At 37.4% G+C, this 21,231-nt stretch overlaps 1 protein-coding gene across 14 annotated transcripts in view; it reads right to left on the bottom strand.

Moving 5' to 3' along the window:
• The window catches only part of ROBO2 (roundabout guidance receptor 2), a 1,648,891-nt gene that overhangs the window by 1,241,943 nt on the left and 385,717 nt on the right, over nt 1-21,231 (bottom strand). For 11 of the 14 annotated variants that reach the window (XM_060297901.1, XM_060297902.1, XM_060297906.1 and 8 more), the window contains exon 1: nt 6,453-6,979. The exons of 1 other annotated variant lie outside the window; for it this stretch is intronic. In XM_060297901.1, the coding sequence (XP_060153884.1) occupies nt 6,453-6,582 (130 nt within the window). In that variant the 5' untranslated portion in view covers nt 6,583-6,979. Of the gene's footprint in view, nt 1-6,452; nt 6,981-21,231 lie in introns of those variants that run through there. 2 more of the 14 variants (XM_060297910.1, XM_060297909.1) reach the window with 2 other exon arrangements.

Below are 21,231 nucleotides of genomic sequence, written 5' to 3'. Positions count from 1 at the left end.
CTGTTTTTAAGGTACCAGTTCGGGACTTTGGATCTTTGATTTGATTTCTACATTATAACTCTAGAATTGTCATCTTTCAGTTATTTTTCTTAAATTCTACTCCTGGACAAAGGTAACAGTAAGGACCAGCGAGGTTAAATGGCTGAAGCACAATATTAGATGAGGCCATAGGCCCTGATGAATGCTCTGGTCTCTGAACATGCAACGACCTTAAGATGTAATGTGCTTCTTTTCTTTTGTTTTCAGGAATATCATCTCTTGTTTGGATGACCTTGGTTTCTTAACCAAATAAAATTCTTGAACAGATAGAAGATCCCCAGTCTTAACTGATCAAGGTCACTATTTGATTCACATAATCTTTAATTGACTTAAGCAAACAGACCTTATTGTAAAGTCTTATACCTTTCTGAATTTCTATTTTGAAATTTTAATTCTTTATCAAGTAACAAAGCCTGTGACCATAGCTATATTTTACTTTCTTTATTCCTTTTTTTTATACTCAAGTAATTTTGAAGGTTGAAGGTTTGAATTTGAAAACTAAGAAGACAAAATTGCTCTCAGATGGAGGCCTAATGTTAGCCATGATCCATCTTGAAGCAAAAATTTTATGGCTCAGTTGTAAACCCTTTGAAAATGTAGCTTATAATGTAAGTGCTGACACCATCTTAACAATGGATTCATGAACCCTTATACTAAGATATCTAAGGTATTTCATTACTGTCAATTTATCTCACTTTTTAAAATTAAATAACCTATTCAAAAATCCTTATTTATTTTTTAAGTTCCTGAACAAAATTTTCTTTGTGGAATTTGGCTAATGAATCTTCTCCTTGGAGTGGAGAGAGGTAGGGACTAATGGATACACACATACAGAAACTTGCACTCATACCTGATCAGGGTGGTGTGAGTCCATACATTTTCAGATCACACTTTTCACAGGTATATTCTGACTTTATAAAGGATATACAGCTCCTAAAACTATATTCTTTAAAATGGATCAGCACACTGCTTCCTGGGCAGTAGTTTTCCCCATTTTGATAAAACTGTGTATTCTATTTGTGAGTTAAATATAAACCACTTTTTCCTACCTATTTTCTAACATAAAGAACACTTCAAAGGAGATATGGGGATGTATGTCTATGTATGGTTGATTCACTTTGTTGTAGGGCAGAGGCTAGCATACCACTGTGGAGCAGTTGTACTCCAGTAAAGATATTAAAAATAAATAAATAAACAAACAAAACCCACAATTGCTGAGCTGTAAAAAAGAACACTTCAGGGCTTCCCTGGTGGTGCAGTGGTTGAGAGTCCGCCTGCCGATGCAGGGGACACGGGCTCATGCCCCTGTCCGGGAAGATCCCACGTGCTGCGGAGCGGCTGGGCCCGTGAGCCATGGCCGCTGAGCCTGCGCGTCCGGAGCCTGCGCTCCGCGCAATGGGAGAGGCCACAACACTGAGAGGCCCGCGTACCGCAAAAAAAAAAAAAAAAAGAACACTTCAAACTCTTTCCAATTTCCCTCCCATTTATCATTCAATACAAAATGCATTTTAGTAAGTATTATGTGAATTTTCAAAATCATATGGCAACAAATATGTTACATTAATAATAAATAGGTAAGTAAAATAAAATTTTGAGGTTAAAAGTGAAACAGTAAATTAGAATGAAAGTTAGACCAAAATGACTGTGGATAAGATATACTCAGGTCATAATTTCTAAGACTAAGAAAAGTCTATCATGCTCAACATCAAGTTTTTCTTATCAAGTTCTTACATATACTTTGCTGATTTTCTCAAATGCTGTTTTTCAAATAGTACTAGAGAACATGAAGAAAATTTTCAACAGAACTTAGTATGGTTGCTAGGCCTACTCTTTGATTTCTGTATCTAAAAAATACTCATTATCTTTTGAACTTATTGGAAAAAACACACTCATTTCAGGCTTAGCTTTGGAATTTACTCTTTAGTTGTAGGGAAGATAAGGTATTAAATCTATTTATTGCATACAGATGGAGATTAAATAATTTAAACAAATGAAAAACAGAAGTGGTGATTATACACAGTACAAAGAACACTCTACATTTTGCATGAATATTCATACTGTTCAGTTTCCAGATTCACAATCTCACATTATAAATTACTTTTGAACAACAACGTTGCTTTCTTTTTTCCTTACTGCACTACTTCCTACGTGAGTCTGCCACAATTTTCCAAGTTTTAAAATACTATAAATACATTCATATTTTTCTACAACTAAAACCGAAATTTAAATGATATAGTAAAAGTAGAGTGACAAAAATGATTTCCCAACATTAGAAAGATAAGATATAGCACCCATTAAAAAAAAAAAGTGTAACACCTAAAGTCATAGAATATTTTATTTCCAGTCTAATTTTTCAGGTACTTTGCTCATTCATCAAATAATATTTATTGAGCATCTATTAGGAGCAAGATTGCATGTTAACAAATATGAATCAAAGACAAAATTTCTCTTCAAATAACTTACAAAGTGGCAAACATATAAGACATATATATATATATATAAACTGACAAATGCCTTCTAATCTAAATAAAATACCCTAGCATTCAAAATATGAAATATTACTTTCAGCACGTGGTTGAGGGGCATTTGAACTCGTGGTCAGGGCTTCAGAAGCAATATCGTAAAAATGGACTTATAGGTATTAGGCACCAGCACATAGTTAATTTTCTTTTTGACTTTTAAGGTTTAAAAAAACAAAAACAACCTACCTCAAATTCCAAAAAGCAGCTCAATAACTGTCAATATATTATACAGGTCCATGAAAATAAGTACATAATATCTAAACTAGCACCCTCTGAATATTCCTATGTCACTGCTTCAATGCACCATAAAGTAAAATAACATAATGCCATAGAATGCTCATAATACATTCTAACCCTTCACAGAGAGGGCGGGAGATAACCGCCAGAGAGGTTTTCTTTGCTTAGCAAAAACAGACACAGACAACCAGCTGCTGTAATTTATAAAAGGAAGCAAGTATGAATGTTCTGTGAAAGAATCTTTTGAATTGTCAAAAGTTTTGATAACTTCATGCTCTGTTGCCACAGTTTAACTCGTATCATAACTGAGATGCCTGAGTGAACCTGACAGACTCTTTGGGGAGATTTAAATGGAGTCAAGGTGAAAGAGTTGGGTGGGCCTTAATGACAGTCGGGGTTGGCTCCTCCCCTTAGCTTGATCAGACGTTGCTCTGATTGGCCAGTGTTTCTGTTGGGCCAGGGGTTTGTTCTGACAACCCCCTTTTGCCCTAGCTTCACCCATTTACAGCTTTTACACCCATTCTTCTATTTATACATATTTACCTCCCATTTTCATCTTTGAGAGTAGCTGTAAAAATAAAAATTTAGCTTAAAGTCTAATTTCCAATAGCAAATTTTTTTTAAAAAAACGATATAATTTTAAATTCCCTTTATGTTACATATATTGACCATCTACAATGTAAACTTCTCTGTAAAGTTATGCTCACTGGAATGGAGCTGTTTACATCTTTTAGACTTTCTTCCCTGTGAGAGTAATTGAATGCAAAATAATTAGGTCCTTTAACCCTAATGAAGATGATGCCAGCAGTGTATTTAGGATTTCTGGTTAGTTTATCATGAATGCAAACTTATGATCACTTATGCTATGCTCTGAACGAATCAGATGAGACATCCACCTTCCCTTGAGGAGTTCATATATTGTGATTAAATAGAAATGCATGTGCCTGAGGGAAAACTTGCTGGCCTACTAACCTATATTTGAGATTCATGTTCATTGATGAGCTTAAAAATCCCTTGGTAGCCAACAATAATCAGCATTGTCTTCCAATTGTTCTAAGTCAGCTTACAAATACCTGTTTTGAGCTGCCAGGCCACATGCTGTCTGTTCCACTCCTCACAGGCCACAGTTATTCACTGATCTAGGATGCTTCTCCCTGGCCCTGGCCCCCTAACCCCTTCTCTCAGAACGGTGGACTCTGTTAATACAACAAAAATGGAAATCGTCACCGTGGGCAGGTTGCCACATGGAGGTTGACAGCTGCTCAATCAGATTAAGACAAATGCACCTAGGCAATGTGAGTGCAAAAAAAAAAAAAAATTATTTCAGAAGAAAACTCTGTTGTTTTGTTATTATTACTTTTCCCAGGATTTTTAGAAATAGAACATCTCTTTTGAAGATTGTTCTGTAAAGCAGATAAGCTTGAATCAGTATTGATATAAAGCAAATTTTAAAAGGTAGAGAAACCATCTTTAAAATTCTGTTTTGAACCTTGATCCTCTTTGCTTCTGGCCATAGTGTTTAATTTAAGAAGCCTCATTCTCCCTTTCCACTCCACCCAATATATACAAATACTTCTCCTAGGTATTCTACAAAATAATAAAACCGCTACTTCTAGAAAGAAAACCATGTTGAACAATTGTAAACTACTGTTTTTAAACACTGCAGAATATGCCAAGAGGAAAGTTAACAGAGTTGTGCAACTGACACAACCATCAGTAGCCAAGCTCATGAATAAATAAATATTTACAACATGTACATATGCATATCAAGGTAAAGCTACTTTGCAGGAACTCAGAATCTGCGGAAAATATTCATGCAATGCATAGACAGTGACAAAAAGCGTCAGTAAAAAAAGAAAAAAATTTAAAGAACAGTCAACGTGTTTAAAGTTATTCAGCAACTTGCCTGACCTTCTTAAAATACACAAGACTCTTTTAACAATAAATAAAAAAAATGTTGCTATGATTGCTTATTCCTAACTTGACTGAGTCATATCATCATTGCACAGCAGAGCTAGCAAATTTCTAGCTGAATAGTTAGAGTACATTGGAAAAAGCAGTAATATGTTCAAAGATGAAACATTTCAGACCTGATTTACAAATGAAATGCAGTGCATCTGTATTTAAGGCTGTGTGCCATGAATAAACGCCTAGGAACACATGCCCTTTGAAATAGAACTTTCTGACTAGGTTAACTATCTAACCTAGTTAACTAGGTTAACTAGGTTAAAATCTTGCAGCTATCTAACTTTCTCACTGGGTAGCCAAGGCTCCAAAGTCTACTGCTAAAGTTTATCACAGGAAATGATACTTTTACATGGTAGAACTGCCTACTGTCTTTGAAAAATGTACATAGGAAGTACAAGTTAACACTCCTGACATCCCCTAGAGTTGATAACACCATACATCTCTAGATCCCAAGCTACCAAAAAGCTGCCATGCAGGCTAACATAAATAACAGCTTGCAGTTTGCAAGGGGAAAAAATCCATTGATAACACCAGGAAATACAGGAATGTGATGATATAATTTACAAGGCCCAACCCCTTGGGGCTGCATCTGCACTAACCCATCGAAGCTAAGTGCCTGTTGGAACTTTTCCCTCAAAGGTACAGTAGGTGGAAGATTTGTAATATCTTTAATGCAACAAAAGGAGACACAGAAAGATCAAATGAAGGGTCTCATGTATTTAGAAAATCCTGCTGAAATGCTGTGATAAATTATTAAAACTTCTTGTTAATGTTCATGCTTCTCTTTAACCTCACATTGGAACATTGACAGCCAAGCAAAGGTGGGCAGACCCAGAAAACATTTCTAGAACTGAGATAAAAATATTAGGTGAAAAGGATGCTTCCGCAAAGCAAAATCCTCAGATGTCTCTCATCAAGATTTTCCCCCGAAACATGTACACACTGTCCGGAAAGTCTCTCCTGAGATATTTCTGCAGCATCATTTTGGCTTAGAGCGTTCACAGAACAGGTATCCTGATAACTTGTGTTTAGTATAAACAAATGGCACTCAGGTAAAGCAGAATCAACTGAACTTTATAAAAAAGCAGGTCCAAAGCCTCACAAATTCTCTCTCACCTCCTAATAATTTTTCAACTGCAGAAGAAAATGGATTACAACATTCTGAAGTATTGAAAGGCTTGTTCTCGTTCAGCTGATTTTTTTTTCAATAAAGTTAATGCAATTTATCTTTATTAATACATCAACACTGATGGAGTCAGCTAGAAAATTAGTGTTGGCAGCACCGCATTTCATAACATCCCTCTGATCATTTCACAAAATCTGCTAACAATTCAGGGATCTGACATAGAACCCATTTCTTTTCTAAAATAACGAAGCTTCCTAAGGATAACACATATATCCTTGCACTAGGGCAACACGCATCTGGCTCTATATCCTCCCTGCTGCAAACAATCCTCGTAATGCTTTGCAAGCCCACAAAACCAAAAATTCCGAAAATATATTTATAACAATAACAGAGAAAAACTCCTCTTCTTCCTAGCCACCTACCACACACATCCTCCTTCTGGAAATAAAAATCTGATTCCGAACAGAAGCAGTTCCTCTACCTTTAGCTGTCTTCAAGTTCCCATTGACTAGCCTTGCTAACTCCATTTAGATCTTTAACACAAAACTTTCATCACTTACCCCCTTTCCAAGGTTTTCCCTTCCAGGGGGTCCGAGTCAGCTTGCTCAGAGTTGGTCCAGAGAAAAAGAGCATCAAAATGAAGAGAAGTTCAAGCCTAGTAATTTTCCCCACTTTCTCTGATGATAACATTTCCACAAGTTAATTTCACAAAATTTCTCACATCCTCTTCCCTCCCAGTTATTAAAATAGCATTAATCATTGAAAAACCTGAGGTAGGTGTTGTATTGCCATCTTTAACAGCTGAAGTAGCAGCTCCCTGCTGTAGCCCTGAGCCAAGCTACATTTCTCACGATCCAGCTCTTTCAGCCCGCAGTCAGCACTTCTCCTGCTCCAGGAGCTATAAAATAATTTCTGATCTCCACTTTGCTTTCAGTGTGAATATATTCCTCAGCGTTCTGGGAGAGCTTGATTGAAAATGATAAAAACAGTAATGTCTGCGTCCAGCAGAAAAGAGAAGAGATGTCAGGATTGTGTGAAAAAGATGAGAAGCAGTTGCACTGACAGCTTTCAGGCTGCTGTGTGATCCTAATAGCCGTGCAACCAACCAAATTGCTCTTTTAAGAGTAATAAGGCTTCAGTGAAAGCCGGTGTCACTACCACTTGGGTGGGTAGTGCTGGGCTTGAAAATCACCCAGGAACCGCCACAGATAACGACTGCTTCAGTCCCGCTTCAGAATATTAAGGGCTGAGCAAAATATAGTATGCACAGAGGGTAGTTAATCTATTGTGTGAATAAAGGAGGATTCCAGCAATGTAGTAGGGAAAGACGCTGAACTTAAAATCTATTTAATTTTTCCTTCACTTCACCTCGTGACATTAAAAGGGGATTGCATCTGCACTAATTATTCATAAAAAGTCTGAAATATTTATTAGAAGAGCATCAGTGTATGATTTTTATCCCAACAATAAAACCGACAGGGCAAGTTCTCAATAGTTTCAGTTCTCTTCTATATTAACGTCAGTTTATTTGGGCATTTCTGTGCCACCCAAATGAACCCACCATGAACGCTGTAAGCAAACTTTTGGAAATACCAACACAGACCCTCTCAGGGCTGTGCTAATCACACTTTCAGGGAAACCTTTTTTTTTAATTTGTTTGTGTACATCACCATGGAAATACAGAAAGCTCTCCAAGTCTTTCAGTCTTTTGTAATTATATTTGTGAAAACATTACTGATCACAAGGTGTGGTTATAATTAACATCCAGGCACATGACTGCCCTCGATAAAGAGGTGGGTGTAGGCAAATCAAGTAAAAGCAATTTGGTCTGTACTGCCTGAAGTGAATTCGCATGATCGAGACATTCTGGCCAATATTTGAAATCTGTCTTAGTATTATCTATATGGTCACTTATTCCTTTAAGCAGTGAGCCACAAGGCATGAATTATGCATTTATGTACTTTAAGGTAATCAATTGCTATATAATGATGACTGCCAATTTTATGACGTTACTACTTTCAAACTGGGTAATAAATTGCCTTTTTCAGATCATGTTATTGGAAGAGGTACTTTTAGAAGGATAATTTATCTTGGTAAGATTAGCTGTATGAAATTTGAAATGACAGTTCTTAAAATTTGCTTTTATATAAAGGAAACAATGTTTGTCAAAGATATTATATGGGATACACAAAACAAATTCTCAGATTATTCCTTAGTTTAAAAACAATAATCAATTTGTATTCAACTTTTAATTAATTTGAAAACTTCTGAGGTAAGTGAGAAAAGTTCGTATCATGCTTATTTTATAAACAGTGAATTTAAATTTGTATGTCTCTGTATACTTTAAAATGGTAAGTTTAAATTTAAGTTGGAAATAGATTTTCTCTTTACCAGTCATTCTTAATTTTTTTTAACCTCATTCTTTCCTCTGTCCTCATAAGCATGTAAACAGATGTTGCAGATGTTGGTAAAATGAATTGGCCAACTCCCTCACCATCACCTTCTGAGGAAGGTTCTAGAACCAAACTTATTTACTGTCTACTGACTCCATTCCTCTTGAAAGAAAGAACATAACCTTTCATAATTAGTGAGTTCTTTATTTTTCAATTACCTGGGCCTTAAGTTGAACAGGAAAATATCAAATGGGTTTAAACATGATAAAAAAGTTAGAGATGTACAATATTTCAGAAGGGCCTGACCAGAATGGGGTTAATAGGAAAAGCACTCTTTCTTCAATATGTGATATAGTTGGCTGGGTTGACCCTAAGAAAATGTCAAGGTTAGATTTTCAAAATTTGCTTCCTTCTTGGTGACCCCCGGTCAACACCAGCTCACAGCTCTCTCTGGTGGAGAAATTAAACTGGGATTGGAGGAACCAAATCACCATTGCTCACGGAGGGAAAGCCATTCCCCTCTAGAACTCATCTGGCTGACGTGTGAAGTACTAAAGCTTTCTACACACTAGAATGAATAAGAGGAAACCTCAAATGGGTGGGAGTACCAAAGAGAGTGAATAGGGGTGCAGTTTGAGGAAAAAGAAATATTGAGTGGAAGGGCCAGTTCACATGAGACAAACTTCTACACAGGTGCGAGTGCCAAAACACCTTAAGTTAATATTAATACTAAATTAGCTAACTTATTACAAGTTCTAAGTACTTTACATGAATTAACTCATTTAATTCTTACAAAAACCTAATGAAGTAGGACTAACGATCTCCATTTAGTACATTAAAGAAACTGAGGCACAGAGAAATTAAGTCACTTGTTTGAACTCAAATAGCTCAGCTCTGAGCCTTTGGAAATCCCCGTGCTATGCTCTCTGCTAAACTGCACTCTCTGTACTCTTAACCCTTTTGAACTAGGTGGCTCTGAAGTTACATCTTTATATAAAAGAAGAGCAAATAATGATTGCCCACTCAACATATGCCAAGTCCTATGTGTAAAGCACTAATTACATGTTTTACAGGTTTTAGTTGTTTCATCTTCACAACAACCTTGTGAGATGAACGCATTATTCATACTTTACAGATGATTACTTGTTCAGTATCACATAATGAGTGAAAGACAGAGCCAGAATTGAATACTGCGTGGTCTCAGAGTTTGCCATTCTGTTTCTGTTTTCGAAAGTCTGGTGCATGGGTCTGGGGAAACCAGACAGGACCCCAGAGAGGCTGGGAAATGAGAGAACTGAGGGGGCTCTTATGGTATCTGTGACATGGAATCTTCCATGGGTTGTTGGCAGCTGCAGAGAGGTCTAGGATTGAGAAGGTTCCAGAGAAAGTCCCCTGAGAGAGGCAAAAAGAATAAACTTCCTCACCACCTGCATGTTCTCTACGGAAAACACGAGGAAAGAGAAAACCCCAGGGAGACCTGACTTATGGACAGTTACGATAAAACCTAATAAATGTTTTAGTGTAGGCCATAAAAACATTGTCAGGAAGACTGCAGAGAGAGAGAGTTCTATAAAGGTGGTATATACAGTAGCCCCTCTTATCCACAGGGATGTGTTCCAAGTACCCCGGTGGATGCCTGAAACCAGGGATAGTACTCTACCCTGTATATGCTATGTTTTTTTTTTCCTATACATACATACCTGTGATAAAGTTTAATTTATAAATTAGGTATGTTAAGAGATTAAGAGTAATAACTAATAATAAATAGAACAATTATAAAAATACACTGTAATAAAAGTTATATAATTATGGCCTCTCACAATTTAAAACTTATGAATTGCTTATTTCTGGAATTTTCCATTTAAAATTTTTGGACCACAGTTGACCACTGGTAGCTGAAACCACAGAAAACAAAAACATAGATCAGGGGTGGGGATGATACGCTATTGAAACAAAGTGCAAGGAAAGATGGAAGAAAGACGTGATTCAGCAAGGATATTCCAGGCAGAGAAGTTGGCCTTTTGCTGAGAATCAGGTGATAGCATATATTTTAGGAGTAGGTCAGGGCAGGCAAGAGGCAGAGCATAATCCAGGGATTATGAGGGAATAACATGACTGTGGTCACAGAGATGCAAGAAAGCCTGAATCCTTCCAAGAATTGCCAGGAAAACAGCATGGCTGCAATATCTGAGCATATGAGTGAGTAGCGGGAGATGAGGTAGGAGCTAGATAAAAAATTTTTAATATGTTTATTACCAAAGGTCTTAGGCTTTTCCCTCAGTGATAGCAAGTCAATAATGCATTTAAATCAAGGAAATTACATAAACCAAGATGAATTTTCAAAAAAAACTCTTTGGCTGCAGTATGGTGGAGAGTGAAATTGGAAGCAGAAAAACCATTCCAAGCAAGATATATTTTCAAACTGAACTAAACCAGTGGGACTAAATAGGAAGAGACTAATCTGAAATAAATTATAAGATTTAGTATCATAATTCATTAATTCAACATTTAATAACCACATATTCTGAGCCAGGCAAAATGCTAGATATTTTAAGATGAATAAGACAAAGGTTAATAAGGTAATTAACAAAGGTTAATTACCAAGATGCTTATATCCTTAAGAATTTGGGGACTAAATAAACACAGGGAGGAATGGAGAGAGCCACTGGTCCAGTGTCTCTCTCTTCTTTAGATATGTCTTTATAAATTAGATTTTGTCTGACCTACTAACATTTGCTCCAACTTTGACAGTATTAAGCAAGACTTAGCTATCTTAGCAATTACATTCATTTTTATTCTAATACAACTGTTTGTTCTATTCTAATAACATTCCCTAACTTCTTGATATTTATGCTCAACAAATACCATCTTATCTTTTATTTATTTTCTTAACAAGGATATAATCTCACTAATCTCTGATACTAGGTAATAATGGTGTAATGTCAGCTATCCTGCTATGTTTTAAATTATTGAAAATGTATAAAACCTCTCTTACTGAGTTTGCAACCAAAAAGTATTACTAAGCATTGGAAAAGAATTAGCGGATTTTTGTGTCAACATATTTTCTTTATCTCACAAATTATACTCTCTCCATGAGGTGTGATTGCAGACCAAGCAGGTCACGTTTCCGAAAATTCTGTGAGTTTGGTCACTAGGTAACTAGGGGGTTCTTAATGCAGGGCAATTATACCTTTTCCCCAGGCGACATCTGGCAGTGTCTGGAGTCATATGTTGGTTCTCACAAGGAGGGGGTGAGAGAATGTTACTAGCCTATGCCGGCTAGAGGCCAGGTGTGCTGCCACTATCCTATGATGCACAAGACAGTCCCCACAACAGAGAACGACCTGGTCAAAAATGTCAATAGTGCCAAAACCGAGAAGCTCTGAGGTATCCTCAGCTTGTCTGACCACAAGGTGATGATTCTTCTAGCCACTTGTTTTGCTTAAGTATATTCAGAACAAATGCTCTTCTTGACTGAAGCTCACAAGGGAACCACAGGACACTTCTAACCAGGTTGCCCTCCTACAACACCAGTGTAAGATGTCCTATTTGTATCCTTACGCTTAAAAAAACGCTTTGCATTTCTCTTATTATAATTCACTTACAAGGAATCACTCATCTCCCTGAACTCCTTATATCAGGCTAAAGAAATGGTGGATTTACTTTGCTGGAGTGCTGAAAGGGGCCCAGTGATGCACAGCTATATCAGTAAAAATCATTCTTGTCTGGAAAATTCTGTGTCTCTCTATTTCTCAAAACGCCAGAAAAAAATCACTGGGGCAAACTTAGCTGCCTGGCTCTCCAACGACTTTCCCTCTTATTGACCTGACAATGATCTTTCTCTACTGACTACAGGTTACACTATCATTACTATATTTTATATACTCTATTACTAAGCCATCAGAAACGTTTAGCTGGGATTTAATCAAGAAGAGAGTTGTAAATTAGCCATAGTATTAGCTTGATAACTCTTGACAGACCACAGATAAGTTCATTAATACATGCATACATATATATATACATACGTAAAGAGTTGTCATTAATTACTTTGTTATTACTCTAATTCTTCAGTATTCTATTTTGATTACACAAGCCAAAATACAGATCTGAATGTTTCAATGCTATATTAGAAACACATTTTAATCCTTTGTCCTTATCATGTTTTCCTTAAACAGAAATAATGAAATTGGGCTCATCCCTTCTATCTCAGTTCACTGTAAACACAAATCATTCCACATGCTCAATAAGAAAAACATCCCTTGGATTTTGTACAAATTACTGTGACATATAATATATACTAATTTTATCTCCAAGGTCAAACAGGTTCGGTTACATATGTACCAGTTCAAATGTATATATGTATAAACACTACAGTTATGGTCTGGTTGAGAAATCAACTCTGGTTAACTGAAATACGTACTTAACTAAAAGAAAAAAAACATCTGTTTTCACCGCTCTTCAGAAATATTTCGAAAGATTTTCATTCCTTTTTTGTTTGCCAGTGGTTTCTGCAGAGTGAATATCTCTGAATCCCTCTGATTTAAGACCCTGCAGTACCCAAGGATCACTGGGCTGCAGGAACATCAGTTATGCTATTAGCCCGCAATTATAAGAGATGACAAAGTAGGGCTGACTCTGTAAAGAGATCAGAGCAAACTGATCTTTCAAACTTTCAAATGAACTCCTAATACTGCATTTTGTCTTTGTTATGGTTCCCTTTCATTTAAAAATTCAAGTGGAGCCTTATATGTCTTTATTTAAGGGTTCTAGTTGTGGTCTTACTACATAATATGCTCTTAAAAACTTCAATTGAGAAAGGCAGCTTGATACCTTGCTCTACATAAGCTCGTTTTGAAGAGTGATTCTCTTTTTATTTTTTTAATAGGTCCCAGTAGTTGAGTGTGTGCCAAGACTTGTCAGCATCCCAAAGGGGAGGATCTCCGTCAACACCTAGATTTAGGCTAATTGGAAGCCCTGAAGAGTGATTCTAAATGTTGGTGGGTCCACTTGAGTCATCTAGAGACATTATGTGGCCAAAGCTAACTACAAACAAGGTAGTTTTCATTCTGGGTAGACATGTGAGTAGTCAAAATTTGGGGGTTACATTCTTTTTAGAAAAGGGGAGTTTATTAGGCCACAACTCTGTGGTTTTAATTCAGTAAGCTATGTGTGGGAGCTGGGCACATGTGTTTTGAAAAAAATCTCCTCCATGTATCTCTGATACGCTACTCCAGTGTTCAACAACTATCTTGAGAAGAAAAGCTTATCTATGCTTGCTACCCAGTCCATTATGTTTATATAACATATTGATAAAAGGAAATTAGACTCAAATTTTAAATTAAAATTTAATGTTCGGGGAATTCTCAGAAAAATTAATTTCCAGACTATGCTAACTCATATTTAACCTAAATTTCAAATGATTACATGTCTGTTCTGTAAAGAAGGTGGAATATGGGTCCTGGAGAGCCATCCTAGTGATTGTCTAGAGAATAAGCCTTGGAATCTAGTCAAACATGCCTGAACGTATAATATATACTTTTTCTTCATCTGAGGTATTTTCTTGGGCTTATGTAAAGTTCATTAAAAGGACAGTGCTAGAAAGCTTGCCATGGTCCATTGGCTATATGCTATGCTACATCTATCACATAAAACGTTTCATATCTATAGGAGATATCAACAGGATGTTTTTAAAAGAAATATTATTGCTTTTTAATATTTGTACAATAAATTTACTCTAACATGAGATATTCTTTCCCTCAAAAATATGAAATCAAAATAGTCTTTCTAGATGAACAGCTAGAAAGTCACTAAATCACAGTGTTGCCGAGTCCCACGAGGATATCAGTGGAGTACGTATTAATATATATGGTTGAATCTGCTCTGGCTCTCCCCAGAGTGTTCTTGAGACTCCAGGAATACTATAGTGTTGGTTTAATTTCGAGTTAAATGGTAGAGCTCCCGAGAATAAGGGCCTAGGTTGTGAATGTTGAAGATGTCAGATTTAACTGTCGCAGAACTAACTTTGATATTTTTGAAAAAAGCAAATAAACTGCAATTCTCATGTCATTCACAAGTTGAAAAATGGTGTAAATTTGAAACAAATTGAAAGTAATATTCAAGAGATGTAAAACTGAATATTTTTGCGATGTCTAACTACCTGCTACGACAAATTCTTATTATCAATTGGGAATTGCTGAAGGATTAGCTGTAGGTTTATCGTACAGTTATATATCAGTATAGAGTTACGTTTTAATTGTCACAGACAAAAAAATGACAGTCGTATAAAAAATTATTTATTTTTTTCTCATGAAAAAGTCTGGATAAAGACAATTGAGTGTTGCTCGAAGAAGTTCTGAGACATTCAGGCTCCTTTTAACTTTTTTATCTAACTTTACTGAGGTAGGGTTGACAATTAAAATTGTATATTTTTAAGGTGTACAACTTGACGATTTGATATATGTATACATTGAAAAATATTCACCATGAGCAAGGTAATTAACATATCCATCATGTCACAGTTACTTTTTTTGTGTGTATGTGGTTAGAACACTTAAAATGTATCCCCCTATCTTGTTTCTTCAACAGGTATGGTCTCCATTTTCAAGAAAACTCAGGATTCAAGAAGTTCTCTCCATCTGCAGCTATCAAGTCATCAGGAAGGAGGACTAGCTAAAGGATGGGGGGAAACTGACAGAGGCGGAAGCAACTATCTCAGAGAAAGATTTAGGAAAATGGCCACATGCCACTTTTGCTTACCATACACTGGCCATTTTTCTGTTTAAACTAGCTCTAAAGAAAGCTGCAAAGTGAATTCTCTATTCTGGCTGCCATGTTACCAGCTAAAATTTGGGGTTCCATCACTTTGAGAAAATTGGAGAATAGGTTTTGGGGAAAAACAATTGTTTTTCTCTGACGTGGCCCTCTAGCATGAGATATTATGACAGATGATAGATCTTCAAAAAAACTTTTTAGTAGTAGCTTTTATCTACTAACCCAGTGACCCTTATTACTTTAGAGGCTTGAAATATCACATGTAATGAGATCAAGTCTATAATAAAACTAGCTTATAGTTTATAAACTTACAGCTTATAGACCCATAGAATCTCATACCCAGATTAGGCTGAAAAACCACCTAGTTTGTAAAGAACAAAGTGCAAACATTCTACACCAGTTGTGTCTTAGTTTTTGCTTAAATACTTCAAGTAAAAAAAATATATATTTTTAAAAGACCATTCTTGCATTGAGCTCAAATGTTTTAGATGCTCTTAATTTCTAATAATTCATTCTAATACTACCCTTCAACACAATGCCAAAAAATATTTCCTTTGTTAATTAAGACAATTCTTTGAATATTAGGAAAGAGCTGCTTTTGGCCCTTGAGTCTCAATCCCACCATCACCTTCAGGCCAAATGACCTGTTTTTCATGAACACAAATTTCAGTTTCATTATCATCTAAGTAATCTCCTTCCTTTGGATTTCTGGATGCCATTAAGTCAATCTTAACATCTGATTCAACAGTATTCATTCATACTAAAGCACAAGACATTCTTCATTTCTTCTTTCTTCCTAATTCAAGTTGAACTAGACATAACAGAAGTGGTCTGTCAGCTGTTCCCAGTACCCTCCCCCTTCCTGTCCCCACCCACCTAGTTCCCTTTGCTTAGATGGAGAGCATGTCATATGACAAAAACGTGGCTCCCAATTACTTCTACAGTTCATTTGTCCTGTATCCTCTAGCATTAAGCCTAATGATTTTGACAAGAAAACCATCACCTGGCTCTATTTCCTTTTCTGTTGCATTTCAATTTAACAAAACAATGGGGACTATTCATCAGCCTCTGAAATTTCCAGGAAGAGGCCTTCATTTTTTGCTTTTACTTTAAATCATTTAAACTATTTTAAAACAACTGAAAATAATATTTTAAATAATTATGCTTAATAGTAAAATTTATATACACACATTGATGTATTAATATACATATATATGCATATATGCATACATAAGCACTAAGGCCTAAGTGGGAGAATTTGTTAATCACCCTTAACAGCAAAATAGGTTGCCATTAGTCAAGCCTCAGGTTAATTAATTCACCAGATAATGACTGATATAAGTCCTAGCGCTTCCTTCCTAACTGCTTACTGTTCCATCCAGAAGACATGCCCTCACTGAGCAGCCTGGTTTCTGCTTCTGTGGATGCTGAATTTTAGCACTAGATCTGATAACCATTTTCTTGGAATAAAAGATATGGAATGTAATTTTTCTTTGACATAGACCTATTTAAAGTTGGTTAGAATAGTGGGACCACTTAGGATTGAACAAATGAACAAATTAGGGAGCAGCTACAGCCTGCCATCGAGGCTGAAGTAGATTTCTTCTAAGTAATAGCAACCAACCATTCTAGGCAGGAAAATCTGTATCACTGCAAGCGTGACATTCTCATCAGATCCACCTGATGAAGTGAGTCACTGAAATGTTTCTTTTAGGTAATGTGAATGTCTGACCTTGTGTCAGTAGCTCCATTTGTGCCCTTGGTTAAGTGTCATTTAGCAACTCACTCCCAACTGCTTAAGGAGCATGTAGGGAAGACAGAAATCAAAACTTTAAACACCAACTTTCAAATATAGCTGGCATCTTGTCTCCAAACTCCAGACTCATATATCCAACTGCTTATTCAACATCTACACTTGGATGTGATAGTAGTGAGAATTTAGGATGATTCCCATGACTTTCACCCTTTCATCTTCTCCTATTCCCAGTGTTACTCCTCTGATGTTGTTCTTGTATTACAAAAAGAAAAATTATATGAGTGAAACTAATCAAATCACAAGAGATCTTTAAAAGCAGAGAGCTTTCTCAAGCTGGTGGCAGAAGAGGAATGCAGATGGTGAAGTCAGAGAGATGAGTCAAGAGAAGAATTTGATGGAGCATTACTGTGATGAAGATGGAAGGACCATGAACAACGACTAGAGGGTGGACCCTCTCATAACAACCAGCAAGAATATAGGGACCTCAGTCCTACAGCCACAAGGAACTGAGTTTTGCCAACAACCTGAATGAACCTGGAAATGGATTCTTTCCCAGATTGTACAAATAAGAGCCCAGTCTGGATAGATCCTTGATTTTGGCATTGTGAAACCCTAAGCAGAGAACCCGTCTGGACTTCTGACCTAGAGAAATGTGAGCTAATAACTGGGTGCTATTTTAAGCTGCTAGGATAGTGGTAATTGTCATGCATCGATAGACAAGTAATACAGAAGTCTAATAAGTATCTCAAATTCAGCCTGTTGAAAAAACAGCTCCTGATATTTCCTCTCAGTCATGTTTCTGTAGGCTTTTCCTTGTACTTAATGGCAACTACATACTTCCGGTTGTTCAGGCAAGAAAACCTGGAGTCATTCTCAAATCCTCTCTTTCTCTCAAATCCATTATGAAATCCATCTCAAATTTGTTGAATCAATGTCTATAAAATATCCAGAATCTAATCAGTTCCTGGTCTTCCCACTACTCCCACCCTCACCTGAGACATTAACATCTTTCACCTTTCATTGCAAGACTCAAATAACAAGTCTTCCTACCTCAACCCTACCCCACCTTCTTCCTACATATTTTGTCAACACAGGTGACAGAATAATCTTTTAAAAACTTTAGTCATATCACATCTTTTCCCAAAACTCTGCATAATCTCCATTTAACTCAGAGTAAAAGCCAAAGCGCAGGCGATGACCTGGAACATCTTTCATGATCTGTCCTTCCCCTGTCCAGTTTGAGCTCATCTTTTCCTATTCTCCTTTTCACTCACACTGCATCAGCCATCTGGCTTTGTTAACAGTCAAAGGATCATGTCAAAGACGACGTTTTTGCCTTAGACAGTTTGTTCTAGTTGCCCCTATATCTGTAACTTCAGCTTCTTCAAATCCCTCACTTGCTTCAGGTTTTTGCTTAGACTGTGCTTTCTCAATGACAGGTATGCCTACAATCCTTGAAGATGATCACCATTCTCACTCCAAGCACTCTAGATCTCTCTTTTGCTACTCAGATTTTTTCTTTAATTTTCCCATAACATTCATTAATTTTCAACATGCTATTTACTTTACTTCTTTACTGTGTTTTGTATTTGTTTCCCATCTCCCCCAATTAGAATGTAAGCTCCTTGAAAACAGGCATTTTTGTTAGTTTTGTTCACTGATGTATACGTCTAAAGCACCTGAATATTTACTTAGCATACAAAAGAAACTCAGTAAATATTTGTTAAATGAAAGAATGAAGTGCAAGCACTTTGGGACACTGATGAAAGAAGAATATCATCTATAGATCTGAGGCTCTAGGTTGCCCCTGGCAGAGGCATGTTCAAAGGGACACTGAATAATTATAATGAAACAGAGTTGCCTTGAACACATTAATCTAGCCATAAACCTAATTTAAACAATAATAACAAAGTTTGATACTGCATCTTTCTGGGAATTTTCATGATAGGATAGAAAGAATATGCATTCCTGGCTCTATTGCTCATCAGCAGTGAGACTTTGATTAAAATTGTAATCATTCTGTGTCTAATATTCTTCATTTTTAAAATCAAGATAACAATATATATCCTAGGGGGTTATTTTGAAGTTAAAAGAGACCACAGATTAAAAGTGCCTGGCAAGGCGTATATAGTCTAAGAATATTAGGTTTCCCCCATTCTGTGCATTCTTTAACTTCAGATTGTTGAACAACTGCCAAGGGGTTGAATTCATCTAAATGATACCAGCTGGGTCCTCCCTGGTGGCACAGTGGTTAAGAGTCTGCCTGCCAATGCAGGGGACACGGGTTCGAGCCCTGGTCCGTGAAGATCCCACATGTCGCGGAGCAACTAAGCCCGTTTGTCACAACTACTGAGTCTGCGCTTTAGAGCCCATGAGCCACAACTACTGAGCCCACGTGCCACAACTACTGAAGCCTGCGCGCCTAGAGCCTATGCTCCACAACAAGAGAAGCCACTGCAATGAGAAGCTGGCACACTGCAACGAAGGGTAGCCCCCTGCTCGCTGCAACTAGTGAAAGCGTGAGCTCAGCAACGAAGACCCAATGCAGCCAAAAATTAGAAAAAAAAAAAAAAAGATACCATCTGAATCCATGTCATTTATTTTAGAGAATTTTTAAAATACTTTCCCTCATCCTGATTCCAGAATGGGACTCAGAATAATATTCCTAGAGACATAATTTAGAGACCTCACCCCTACCTCCAGAGTCTTAGTTTGGAACCTCAAATTCCCTGGCTCTATACTCGATCCAAACTTATACGACATACTTCCCTCTGATCTCCATTGATTTCTGTCCCTCTACATTTTCCCTCTCCTCTTTACTTCCTCTCCTACCCTTGTACAATCCAACCTAAGTCATCTTTGAAACGCCTATAAAGAACCTGGACTAGGTGTTTGCACAGAGCATTATTCACTTAGGAAGTGACCCACACTTCCAGTTCCTCTGGGATGGCATGTCTTGGAGAATACTGTATTATCTCAGGGATTTTATTCCTATGTTTCAGGTCTGGGATTAGTGAGGATTTTTTCCAGCGAGCATTAACTCCAGTCTCTGATGGTCTCCACCTGGGGTCAGTACCTTAGGTACATCTTAAACCACAGCTGCCCTGTGGGAAAAAAGTCAGACAATCTATGTGACTATCTCTTCCCCTTGTATCTGCTCTTCTTTTATGATTATTATCCTTTTAAAAAGTATATGTTAGGGCTTCCCTGGTGGCGCAGTGGTTGAGAGTCCGCTTGCCGATGCAGGGGACACGGGTTCGTGCCCTGGTCCGGGAATATCCCACATACCGCAGAGCGGCTGGGCCCGTGAGCCATGGCCGCTGAGCCTGCGCGTCCGGAGCCTGTGCTCCGCAACGGGAGAGGCCACAACAGTGAGAGGCCCGCAAACCGCAAAGAATAAAAAAAAATTAAAAAATTAAAAATAAAATGTTATAGCATTCAGAAAGAAATTAGAGCCCTAGCTTGAAACGCAATTTCTCTTCTAAACACACTCCTTCATTTGTTTATGTTTTTCTCACAAGGTCCCTTTGGGAATTAAATATATATTTTTTAACGTTTGTCTCAAGTGGGATATTTTTTAAAAGGTAAGAAATTGCTTTTTTCTTTCTAAATCACTTTGATCTTTTTTTTCTAAGTACAATTCCTAAAGCTGAAGTTATAAACATCATTTCCCTCCCTGGAAAAAGGTAATTAGGCATCATTTTAAAAAGAGTACAAGTATGCAGTAAGTGACATACCTTGACACATGGGCATAGTTCTAGGCATATGGCACTCTGCTATGGCATAATTATACAATGAGGAATTTCCATATGATAAAAATTAACATTTGGGTGGGCCAATAATGTCTCTCTCTGGGTTTATAGAGGTTGTCAGGGAGACGGAGTGTTCAGTACAACTGTGGCACGACTATAGAAGGCATTTTTTAATAAATTTATTTATTTATGGCTGCCTTGGGTCTTCGTTGCTGCACGCAGGTTTTCTCTAGTTGCGGCGAGCGGGGGTTACTCTTTGTTGCAGTGCACGGGCTTCTCATTGTGGTGGCTTCTCTTGTTGCGGAGCATGGGCTCTAGGCATGTGGGCTTCAGTAGCTGTGGCCCATGGGCTCAGCAGTTGTGGCTCACGGGCTCTAGAGCGCAGGCTCAGTAGTCATGGTGCACGGGCTTAGCTGCTCTGCGGCATGTGGGATCTTCCTGTACCAGGGCTCGAACCCTTGTCCCCTGCATTGGCAGGTGGATTCTTAACCACTGCGCCACCAGAGAAGCCCTAGAATGCAAGTTTTAGAAGAGGATTTAGGGTAGGCAGCCTCCCCAGTTTGGTGCATTAACCTCTCCTTTTACAGATGATGAAATCCAGCTTCAGAGAGGCAATGGCGTGCTCTCAAAAATTAGGTGACTGTTTGCAGCCTTAACTTCCTCATCT

The sequence above is a fragment of the Globicephala melas genome, chromosome 4 (genome assembly GCF_963455315.2).
Source record: "Globicephala melas chromosome 4, mGloMel1.2, whole genome shotgun sequence".
Taxonomy (NCBI): domain Eukaryota; kingdom Metazoa; phylum Chordata; class Mammalia; order Artiodactyla; family Delphinidae; genus Globicephala; species Globicephala melas.
The sequence above is the reverse complement of the archived record's forward strand: the minus strand, read 5'-3'. Positions and strand labels throughout refer to the sequence as shown.